Here is a 10,743-nt window from a genome sequence, read left to right as displayed (position 1 = left end):
AACAAATATGATTAAAATCGGCTCCGCCATTGAAACGATCGATCTGTAAGCATACCTTTTACCTTTCTCTTTCGCTTGGGGCCAAAATGCTGTTGCACAGTGCCATTATCAGCCCACTGCCGTCGTCTTGTCCAACATGCCGATGATAAAGTAGTGCCTGGGCCTGCCATAAAATGTTGGTTCTGTCGCGGGATCGCTGCTGTTACGGGGCCGGACCGCCGGTGGATTGTCCAATTGGCTCAAAGTGCACGGCGCTCCCCACACGCAAATCGAAGCGAAAAAAAAAACCAACGAACAGAAATGTTTAAAGTGCAAATAAACAACATTTATCGGTGGGTTTTATTGGGCAGCATTCGATAAAATTAACAGGCGCCGATCCGATCCGATCTGATCCGAGCGCTGAAGGTTGCTTCTGTTGTTGGGGCGGACTTCCCTGCTGGTCAACGGCCAACGGTTGTAATATTAGTACACATAAAACAGAAGCGTAATCTTATCAACGCTGTTTCTTTTTTGTTTTTTTTTTTTTTTTTTCGTGTTCGGCACTTTTGTGTGGTGTCGCCGCACGCAACACCGCAAACGTTTGGGGACACGGACAGGGGTCGAGCAGCGAACATAATGGGACAGCCCACGATTATTCCTTCCACCCAATTGGTGTCCATTGCCGCCGCCGAGCAGGAGATGACCGCCCTGGCGGTGTTGGCCCGCCAGCAGGCGGACGAGCAGGCCAACTACTCGGTCTGCCTGGAGGATGTGCAGCTGTTTGGCCAGCTGGACGATCTGAGGGGCGACGAAGACACTGAAGACATGGAGCTGATGATGCTGTCGCCGGGGGCAGACTTTGACCTGATCGATCTGGTGAACGGGGTGAGCTCTTCCTGACAATAATCCCCACTAAGGCGCCACAAGACACTAACCACGCGCCACACCGTGCCACACACAGGCCCTGGATCCCACAGGCAATCACCACCACCCGAACACGCGAGTGCAGAACAAGCCGAAGCGGGCCGCCAAACAGGGAGCACCGCATGTCTGCGACGTGTGCGGCAGACGCTTCTCGGAGGCCTACAACCTGCGCATACACAAGATGACGCACACGGACGAGAAGCCGCACGTGTGCGATGGCTGCGGCAAGGGTTTCCGGCAATTGAACAAGCTGCGCATCCACTATGTCACCCATACGCCGGATCGGCCGCACAAGTGCGACATCTGCGGCAAGGGCTTTCGCTTTGCCAACTACCTGGCCGTCCATCGTCGCCTCCACACTGGCGAGAAGCCGTATTCGTGTTCCGTCGAGGAGTGTGATCTGACCTTTCACTCAATTCATGCGCGCCGCATCCACACCAAGCTGCAGCATGCGGCTCCAGTTCAATCGGATGCCGAGCAGGAGCAGCCAGAGACGACCACAGCCACAGCCACGTCCACTTCCTCACTGTGCTACACCTGCACCATCTGCGGCCGGGTGCTCACAGATCAGTGCTACCTGAACACGCACATGAAGCGGCACTACAACCAGCGTGACTTTCCCTGCCCGCAGCCGGAATGCGGAAAGCGCTTCTTCAGCTCGTCGGAGTTGAAGCATCACCAGATCGCCCACACCCAGTATCGGCCGTACGCGTGCACCCAGTGCCCGGCCCGATTCCTCAGGAAATCCAATTACAAACAGCATTTGAAAATACACGAGCGCTGAGACACGATTGAGGGTCCACTTCTGATTGTTTGCCTTTGCCTTTGCCTTTGGGTCTAGCTTCTTGTTTGTTTTAATTGATGTAAGTGTTTATTTAAATATACGTTCCATATGTTTGTCTTTATCTGTATGTTTTGTATATTAGATATATGTATATATATATATTCTTGTATTTATACGTTTTATATATATATATTTATGTACGGTGTGGGTATTCTCCTCACGTTGATCTGACTGTTTTAGGGGCTCTCTGTTGTTGATCTCTGTGTGTGATGTGTGTAAGCATAACTTATAGATTAAATTACATTACAGGATTCTTGTGGGTCTGGGATCTGATCTAGCAAGAGTGTACATACAATATATAAAAACAAGCGATTCGTTTAGCTTAAATAATAATCGTTAAGGTGTTTCCGCGGCGATTCTCATTTATTCGGCTGATGTTCCCCGAATCGAATCACTTGAGCGATCAAAAGATGACAAACAAAAAACAAACAGAAAACAAAACAGAAAAATAGAAGCCACTCGCATACAAATATTTTTGGTTGAATGATATATAAAAAAAAAAAAACAAACAAATAATAAAAAAAACTTACATCTAAAACTGGGTTCGGGGCTCTGCGAATGTCCACGTTAAGAGGTCTAGACAAGCTAAATCTAATTACATGTTATAGAAGACGACTTAAAAGCTATAACCCAAGAAGGAGCGTACACTTGCCACCAGCAAAATCTGAGCCGCGTTCAACAGTCCAACAGTCCATGCACGTGTGGTATACGAGTATATTGCATTTCTGAGCACACACATCCATCACGAGACGAGCGAGTGTAATTGTAATTGACATTTGAGCTATGGTTCCATTCCTTACAGAATAAATGCAGTTTTGAAATTGTATGGGAGAGCTTTATCTCCCATGCTACGAGTAGCGGAGAGGTGAGGTGAGGTGAGGTTGGGTTTCCCATTTGGTTACTTGATGGGATGGCTCTGGCTCTGGTTGTTTGTGGTTCGCTCATTTTGTTGGGGCAAGTGCTTTGCATATACATATGTATGGGGATAATCTACGACTAACAAAAGGGGTTTGCTTTAATTTGTTTGTTTGATTCGTTAAAGAGTTTCCTCAACACACACACACATACAATCGAAACGTTTAACAACCATCAAATATGACATTTTGTATCCCAATTTTCCACAATCCGAATGGCAACAGGTCTCCTCCCCCTCCATTGTTTAACCGATTATCCTGTGTATAAATTTGTTCCTGCCTTCCTGCTCCCTCTTCGGGTGCGCTCTTCTTATGTACAATATGTAGCGTGTGGGGCCTGTTTTCTGTACTATTTTGTGTGTAAGCTTCCAGCTTGATAAATCCCAGTTTGTGTTCTTTTTTGTGTTTTTGTTTTTTGTTTTCTGTTCTACTTTCTCTTTCTCTGGTCCTGCCTCACCCATTTATATGTATGTTTGTTGTTTTGCTTCTTTCACAAAGAATTTTGACTGTCGCTTCCAGCGCTGCCCCCCCTCCCCCCACACACAGGTGGGTGGGGGGGGGGTCCGTACTCTTGTATCCTGCTTTTTGTGTATCATAAAATATATGTATCTCGAAAAAAAAAGAAACATTTTTATCCCGAAGCTGCCTGGATTATTATTAACTTATCGAAAAAACACTGCAACCTCTCTCACGTTTCCACCTACACAGTATAGACCTAAAAATGTCCTCTCATATATGTATATGCGTTTCTACCATACCATACCATATATGTGCATCTGTATATCTGTTATATATAGCATGTATGTGTGAGTGGTTGTTCTCTTTGTGTATGGGATACACATACGCATCTGTGACTGCATCTACTTTTGGCTCTTTTCATAACTTTTTGTATGCCTGAAAACTTATTTCTTATGTGCTCTGCTGCTCTGCCTCTCGATTCCCGTTTCCCGATTCCCGATTCGCCATTTCCCTTCACTCGCAAAAGTATGCAATGCCATGTAGATTCTGGAATTCTGGAATTCCGGAATGGGAACGAGGGGCCGCCCTACATTTGTGTGTTATTTGGTGGCTGCCTACGACATGGAGCTGCAGGGCAGTCGCGGCGATCCCATTTGGGTGAGAACGCGATCCAGCCACTGGAGTGGGCCATTCAGATGCAGCTCAATCCAGCAGGGCGTTGAGGTGACCGTCTGGCGTCGATACTCGGCCCCCCAGCCCTTCACAAAGGACATTCGAATGGTGCACATGCGTGTCAGCTGGTAGACGGCCTCGAATCCCTGCGACACGGACTGGGAGAGAAGGGCGGCAAACTCCTGATTGTTGAAGATCTTCAGATTGCAGCCGGGCGGGATTTTGCAAACGGTGGCCGGATGCCAGCCGTAACGCTGATTGCAGTTCGGACTCTGCACGAATATGGACGAATCGCTGAGGCATTCGGCAAAGACCTCGCCGCCAATGTAGTAGAGTCGAACGCCTTTGCCGATATGACGGCGTGTCTGTTCGACAACGTCGTTGCGATTCACATTGGAGAGCAGACCGAGACAGAAGCGCTCCGAGTTGGAGGGATCTGTGAAGCCGTCCACCGTAATAGAGGGCTGGGAGGCATGAAAGGTCTCGCCGACCCGCGTGTTCAGCTCGTAGTAGGAGATGGAGCACCAAAAGGCTGGCTCGTGGTACATCACTGGGGCGGCATCGGCGGGCGGCGTCAGGCGCGACATGTTCATGTTGTCATTGGGATCGATGGGGTCCCCATCCTCGCTCATGTAGCCGGGTGGCGGGGTGCCCGTATTGGGAATGCTGCTGCCCACACTGAGCACGCTCGACTGCGAGTCCATGTTCTGGCCAAACGATAGTGGCTGCTGGTACGACGAGGATGACGATGAGGAGGTGGCCGATACCGACACTGAAGCGGAGGCTGATGCTGAGGAGGAGGTGACCGGACCGCTGCCACCACCCAATTCCATATACTGGGGCGGACTCAACGAGGCGCTGCGTATTATCGCAGCATTATAATCGGTATTATTTGGTATCTGATGCGTGTGGTTGTCCAACGGATAGTCCACTATGGAATCGGGCGGTGTGGGCAGCGACTTGGGCACCAATATCGACAGCTCGATCTTCTTGTAGTGATACGGATTGATGCAGATCTCGTCCTTGCGCAAGTGGAAGGCGTACTCGCAGTGATCCAGCGGCTTCAATTCATTCTGTGACTGCAAATCCGGCCAGCGCCATAGACGGCAGTAGATGACGTGCGGCAGACCCTTCCGCAGATGCTCGCCGGGTGGGACGGGCTTACTGCGCGGCACTGTCACGCAGCGCGTCTGGCAGTTCTGTGTGGAAATGGCACGCTCTAGCTCCTCCAGCTGCGAGTTCTTCTTGATCTTCTTCACCAGATTCTTGACGGCCTTCTCCGACCACTTGCCCTCGACGGTGTTATCTTCGTTGCCCTTTTTGAGTGCTAACAATCGTTTGACCACTTGCGGGGTGAATGGCAACATCTCACGGTCGGTGGACACCAGAGCCACACGCGCACACAACGGCACAAGGGGTGGGGGCTGGGGCTGGTGCTGGCTCCTCTCTGCTGCTGGTGCTTGGCGGCTCCTGGCGGAAGCTCGGGCCAAATCGGGTGCGTGGGCAAGCAGTTGAAGACGATCGCTCTCTATCTCTCTCTATGATCTGGGGGAATTTTCTTTGTATGCAATTTGTGCAAATTTAAAAATTCCTTTGCTTTCCCTCTCCCTCTGAGCGTTTGGCGAGGCGTAGAGCGTTGTCAGCGTTTCTAGAATTGTTTTATACAGTTAGTTTTGGATCTGTCTGTGTGTGTGTGCGGGTACATGTGTGTGCGGCATGCTAAAATAATTAAAACTTGATAATTTGCATGCATGTGTGTGTGTATGATTTGATTCCACTTGTACATGAGCCTGCGCTGCGGACTGGCTGGATCTGATAAAAAGCACTACCGAACGATGTGTTGATGACGATGCTGGTGATAATTGGCGGGTCTACACGGGTCGCTGCTTGGTGCTTCGTGTTGCTAGCACTGTGCATAGGCTGATATGATATGGCATCGAGGTAATCTAACAATTTTGGCCATTGATTTCGATTACCAGAATCAGCCTCAACTCTGGCCCATAAAATGCAATCGTCTTGTGGGAGAGATTTGGCATGCGTCCCTGTGTGTGTAGGTGTAAAGGCAGGGCAGACATCAGAACATCGCATACACTGGCTGTGTGTGTGTGTGCATGCATGTGCTTCTGTTGTTATTTGCCATTACTGCTGTCGCTATTGCTGTTATAGTATGTATTGTGTGAGCCAAACAAGGTCAAATATCTGTCTGCAGACACACACGGATACACAAACGCAGACGACACTTTGAAAACAAGACGCTTTAAATTATTGTTCGTCAAAGCTATTGAGAGATTTGCGGGGCAGACTTTTTGGATTTTTCCATTAACAGAGGTGGCTATATATCATGTCGCGAACATGACATTTTGTCACTTTATTTCAAGTTTTATGTTTTTTTCCCCTCTTGCAATGTCGCGAAGGGGGATGGGGGGATGACAAGAAATTACACACACACACACACACGCATGTACATACGCACACAAGCATGGGCTCTTTGATTTTGAATGTATCCATTTTACCTGTACAAGCGTTTTTGCAAACGGCACTGGCACTGGCACCGGCACCTGAGCTGCACTCCTCTCCAACTCCACTTCCGCTGCTCCGCTGGCCAGCCGATGGCAATTCAAGAGTTAGACGGGCAATTAAGACAAGTAGCAGCACACTTCCACTTTTGAATGCAATTGCAATTGCGTTGCGTTGCGTTGGTGGGAAAACAGGGACGAGAACCACGACAGCGACGACGACGACGACAACCAAGCGGCACCGGAACCGGGCGCGTACATCAAGGTGGTGGAGCAGAGGGGGGTGTTTAGGGGGGTGGCCACCGTTTTTCAATTTGTGTATATCTTTTGTGCGCGGCAGAAAGTGACAGCTAGACACACAAGCAAAAGCACAAGAACCGCAACACACACAAACACGCACACAGTCACAACAAAGAATTTTATTCTATGTTCCTTTGCGCCGTCTGCTGCTGCTACAGCTACTGCTGACCTTTCGCACTTTATGGATACTTTTCTAGTCCCCTTTCCACCGCCACAGCTGTTTTTGTCACTTTTCGAGTCGGCTCTGCTGGCTCTCGTCCGAATTGTTGATTACTTAATGCCCGTTTTTACTTGACTTTTCTGATAGTGCGTAATATAATGCGTTTCCTCTGGGCTGAGATCTATTCCGAAAAAACCACACCACTGTGTCTGCGTCGCTGCTGTTTATTTCACATATACGCAGTTCTTATTCGCTTCTGCTTTGCTTCTTGCTGCTTTTCCCTATGCATATGCTGGCGTGCGTGCCTGTAGTGGTGTATGTGTGCAAGTATGTGTGCTCGCTGCCTTTGTCATTATCTGATTGTCAGATATCGAGTTGACTATCGATACGAATTGCTCTCGGGACTAGTTTATTTTTCACTTATTATGCAACCGAGTAAAAGAATTGTAACCAAACGGTTAAAAGATTAAAAATATTTTTTATAAATTGATCTGAGATCGCCTGAGCGTATTCATAATTGAATATACACGTACAACAGCACGTACTTTTTCAGCTATCGATACTCAACTTTTGCCGGATTATTTCTGCCTGGCAACGCTGCTACATAACGTCAATCTTTTGAAAGTTAATTCTAATTCAAAAGATTCTATCTTGAAAACATCATAAACACGTGTACATATGTAAATATGTATAATAGTCATAATTTATAATCTCCTTATAGATCAGATAGACCTCTGTGAGGTGTAGTATGGCGATAAATCGAAACGCCAAGCTAGCGAATTTCAAAGCTGTGGAACGGATAGCGACTCCCGATTCTTTCCTTCGATGCTGAGCAAATTGGACGAATCTGTTCAATAAAGATTTACTGGTCATGGACACGTCCATGGAACGTGCGTAGAGGTATTCCCTTTTATATCAGATAATTTATTGTTACTTAAAATTTTACTTATTGAAAATTTTCAGTGAATGTCGAATCAAATAAACTTAAGTTTTTGAAGAGCGCCACGTTTTCTGCAGGGCCTGTTTGACTACCTCATCAGGCGACGGGGTATCAAACCGAAATCGTTTCACATTACTGCCATAGTCCTCTCGCCGACACATTTTCAGGTGCTGTTGCTCCAGTAGCGAAATGGCGTATTTAACCTGTGGCTTCCGTGGCTCCGGGTAACCTACCACGGCATCCAGCAAACTCCCAATGACACTGTGATGCTCTGGAGCCAGCAAATCGCTACCATCGACGCTCATTGAGCATTTGTCGTCCGTCAACAAGCATATCGAGGGGGCAAACCGCTTCACCGGATCGTAGGCAATAAATGGTATATCAAATCTGTGCTTGTTTTGCGCTCGCTTAAGTCGAGCTTTGCTTGCATATTCCTTGGGCGGCGCATTTTGGTTGCCTTTTATCACGGCTGTGGTCAAGTCAATGAGGGGCGCGGCTGTTGGCACAGGATGCAGGGGCGGGACTGTGTCGCCCCCGTCGCCACCCGATATGTGCAGCCGATCCACAGCGCGCTCCAGTTTGGGCAGCGGCCCGCTGCTCATGTTCTGACTGAGGAGCTTGTTCAGCAATGGAATATTTAGTTTGGCCGCATCCGCCGACGGCTCTCCTGGTGCAACGCAGAGCTGTGGTATCACAAATCCAGAAAATGGCTGGCCTGCCGTCTTTTCACCTTCGGATATTTGACGACGCCGCTTCATTTCATTGAGGAGGAGCTTATTACGGGCATCCACTGCCTGACGCTCCTTCTCCTGTGCAGCAAGATCGATGGGCGTTGGGTTGCCTTTGTTCAGCTGCGGTATCTTCAGCTGGGGTATGACCAGTTTGAATACGGATGTGTTCAATTTTGTTGACTCCAAATCATTTTGGAGGCCGAGCTTTTGTTGAATCGCCTGGTGATGACTCGGCTTTTGATTGCTCTCCATTTCAAGCCCAGTGTTTGTGTGACAGAGCCAACGGGACCGAAAAATTTCTTTGCAATATGTTTTGTTATGGTTTTGGTTTTCTTGTGACGTTTGCTTGGGCTTGTGAGCAGGGTTGTATTGGAATATACCCCAGTAACACAGAAAATACTTCCGATACCTGCAGTTAGTGTTGAACAACGTTTCAGAGATTCAAAAAACGCGCTGCAAATTCGGTTTCAGCGATTGTTTATTTTCATTTTTCGTATAAATATGTATTATTTCTGGAACATTTGTGAATAAAATGCAATTTGATCGCAGTTTTTTCTTGCTTAAATTCTATGTAACATCCAACCGGCAAATAGGTCCCTCCTCCACCATTTTTAGGTCGACCTTGGGTCCAACTAAATCGCGAATATTGTTAATGCCATACTTGATCATGGTGGGTCGTTCCAGCGACAGGCCCCAGGCAATCACATTAACATTCTCCGGCAGACCCATGGGCAGCAGCATCTCCGGCCTGAAGACGCCCGAGTTGCCCACTTCGATCCATTTGGCCAGACCCGGATGGTAGCAGAAAATCTCCATGCTCGGCTCGGTATAAGGATTGTAGGCCGGCTTGAACTCCAGTTGAGTGATGCCCAACTTGCGGAAGAACTCGTACAGCGTACCAATCAAATCGCCCAACGTGAGGCCCACATCAGCGATGACGCCCTCAACCTGATGGAACTCGGCCAAGTGGGTGGCGTCCAGGGTTTCGTTGCGGAACACCTTGTCGATGCTGAAATATTTGGCCGGCTTAAAGCCACCCTCCTGGTTGGCTAGCTTGAACAGCATGCGAGCACTTACGGCCGTTGTGTGGGTGCGCAGAAGGTTCTTTTGTGCATCCTCCAGCTTCCAGTCATAGCCATAGCCAATGGAGCCGTAGCCGCCCTTGGAGTGGACGCTCTTCACGCGTTCCAAGTATTCCTGGGGGAACTTGTGGCTCCTGGCCGGATGGTTGATGAAGAAGGTGTCGTGGGCATCGCGAGCCGGATGCTGCTGCGGCTGGAACAGGGCGTCAAAGTTCCAGAACGAAGACTCCACATAGTTGTTGGTGGGCATTTCGGAGAAGCCCATCTCCAGGAATATCTGTCGGAACTCGGTACGCACCTTCAGCAGCGGATGCAGATGGCCACGGGTCGGCGGTGCCCCCAAGGCATCAAAGTTGTACGACTTGAACTTTAGCTGCTGCCACAGGCCGTTCGTAAGCATCTCTACGGTAAGATCAGTCTCCAGTTTGGTGAGCGTGGTCGCGAACTCTGGCCCCTTGGTCAGGACAAAGCTCTTGATGGTGGTCTCCTGCAGCAGCTTGCGCTTCTTGAAGTCGGCCACCTCATTGGCCGGCAGGTCGGTCTTTCCTTGTGCCACCTGATTCAGCAACTCCTTGACGGTATCCACAATCTTTTCCACTTTGCGCTTGACCAACGGCGGCTTCTCGCTCTTGTCCACCAGTATCCAGCCGTGGGCCATGGCCTTGCTGAAGCCAACCTTGGCATTGGGATTGCCATTGACTAGTAGGAGCACACGCTGCTCGATTCCACCCTCTGGGACATTTGCAAATATGACAGCCTCATGGCTGCCACATAGGGCCACATGACGACCCTCTTCGGTGAGCTCCAGGGACTTGTGTGTGACTGTCGTGGCATTGACCAGGTCACCATGCGCCTGGATGCTTTTCAGTGCACCGACAATTTTCTGGTGATCGATGTCGAAGAGAGAGGCCAGGTCCAGAGTGTCCACCTTGTCGGTGTTATCAAGATGCTGAAGAATACGTTCCGTGAGTTCGGTACTCATCTTGCCACTATCAATTCGCAGGCCGGTAATGAAGTTATGATAAATGCACACAAAATCTCCTAAATCTCGTGTTGCCACGCAGGAAGAGGAAGAAAGCCGACAGTGCTGGCAAGCGTGCGCTTAGCTACGGTATGACCAAAACTGTCCGCATCAATCAGCTGATCGTGCGGTGCTTACAGCCGCAAATTCTAGCAATATTTTAAATTTCTGGAATGCATTTTTTTTCTCTTTCCCTTTTCA

The 10,743-nt window shown here is 48.8% G+C and overlaps 4 protein-coding genes across 5 annotated transcripts; 1 reads left to right on the top strand and 3 right to left on the bottom strand.

Moving 5' to 3' along the window:
- Positions 1 to 45: 45 nt before the first annotated feature.
- Positions 46 to 1,712, top strand: LOC108153436 (zinc finger protein 311). Of its 2 annotated transcripts, none has more exons than XM_017283445.2 (3): positions 46 to 332; positions 597 to 864; positions 941 to 1,712. In XM_017283445.2, exons 1-3 carry the CDS (start codon positions 301 to 303, stop codon positions 1,685 to 1,687), a joined length of 1,047 nt encoding a protein of 348 aa, XP_017138934.1. In that variant the 5' UTR covers positions 46 to 300; the 3' UTR covers positions 1,688 to 1,712. The 2 variants fall into 2 exon arrangements, with proteins under 2 accessions (XP_017138934.1, XP_017138943.1); XM_017283454.2 differs by having other exon boundaries at positions 46 to 453.
- Positions 1,713 to 1,751: 39 nt separating this feature from the next.
- Positions 1,752 to 7,072, bottom strand: LOC108153411 (mothers against decapentaplegic homolog 3). The gene is made up of 2 exons (XM_017283411.2): positions 6,306 to 7,072; positions 1,752 to 5,440 (listed from the first exon to the last, which is right to left on the bottom strand). The coding sequence occupies exon 2, from the start codon at positions 5,157 to 5,159 to the stop codon at positions 3,735 to 3,737; it is 1,425 nt and encodes a 474-aa protein (XP_017138900.1). The 5' UTR covers positions 5,160 to 5,440; positions 6,306 to 7,072; the 3' UTR covers positions 1,752 to 3,734.
- A 599-nt stretch (positions 7,073 to 7,671) lies between these two features.
- LOC108153446 lies at positions 7,672 to 8,810 on the bottom strand. Its single transcript, XM_017283466.2, has one exon. The coding sequence runs from the start codon at positions 8,689 to 8,691 to the stop codon at positions 7,753 to 7,755; it is 939 nt and encodes a 312-aa protein (XP_017138955.1). The 5' UTR covers positions 8,692 to 8,810; the 3' UTR covers positions 7,672 to 7,752.
- An 89-nt stretch (positions 8,811 to 8,899) lies between these two features.
- LOC108153402 (phenylalanine--tRNA ligase alpha subunit) lies at positions 8,900 to 10,615 on the bottom strand. Its single transcript, XM_017283398.2, has one exon. It carries the CDS (start codon positions 10,501 to 10,503, stop codon positions 9,007 to 9,009), a length of 1,497 nt encoding a protein of 498 aa, XP_017138887.1. The 5' UTR covers positions 10,504 to 10,615; the 3' UTR covers positions 8,900 to 9,006.
- Between the last annotated feature and the right edge of the window lie 128 nt (positions 10,616 to 10,743).

This window comes from Drosophila miranda, chromosome XL (genome assembly GCF_003369915.1).
Source record: "Drosophila miranda strain MSH22 chromosome XL, D.miranda_PacBio2.1, whole genome shotgun sequence".
Taxonomy (NCBI): domain Eukaryota; kingdom Metazoa; phylum Arthropoda; class Insecta; order Diptera; family Drosophilidae; genus Drosophila; species Drosophila miranda.
This window is presented reverse-complemented; position numbering and strand designations above follow the sequence as displayed.

Coding starts and splice junctions, on each gene's coding strand:
- LOC108153402 (XM_017283398.2), bottom strand. CDS start 10,503: ATGAGTACCGAACTCACGGAACGTATTCTTCAGCATCTTGATAACACC.
- LOC108153446 (XM_017283466.2), bottom strand. CDS start 8,691: ATGGAGAGCAATCAAAAGCCGAGTCATCACCAGGCGATTCAACAAAAG.
- LOC108153436 (XM_017283445.2), top strand. CDS start 301: ATGTTTAAAGTGCAAATAAACAACATTTATCG. Junction 333..596: donor CAAATAAACAACATTTATCG/GTGGGTTTTATT, acceptor GGACACGGACAG/GGGTCGAGCAGCGAACATAA. Junction 865..940: donor TGATCGATCTGGTGAACGGG/GTGAGCTCTTCC, acceptor TGCCACACACAG/GCCCTGGATCCCACAGGCAA.
- LOC108153411 (XM_017283411.2), bottom strand. CDS start 5,159: ATGTTGCCATTCACCCCGCAAGTGGTCAAACGATTGTTAGCACTCAAA.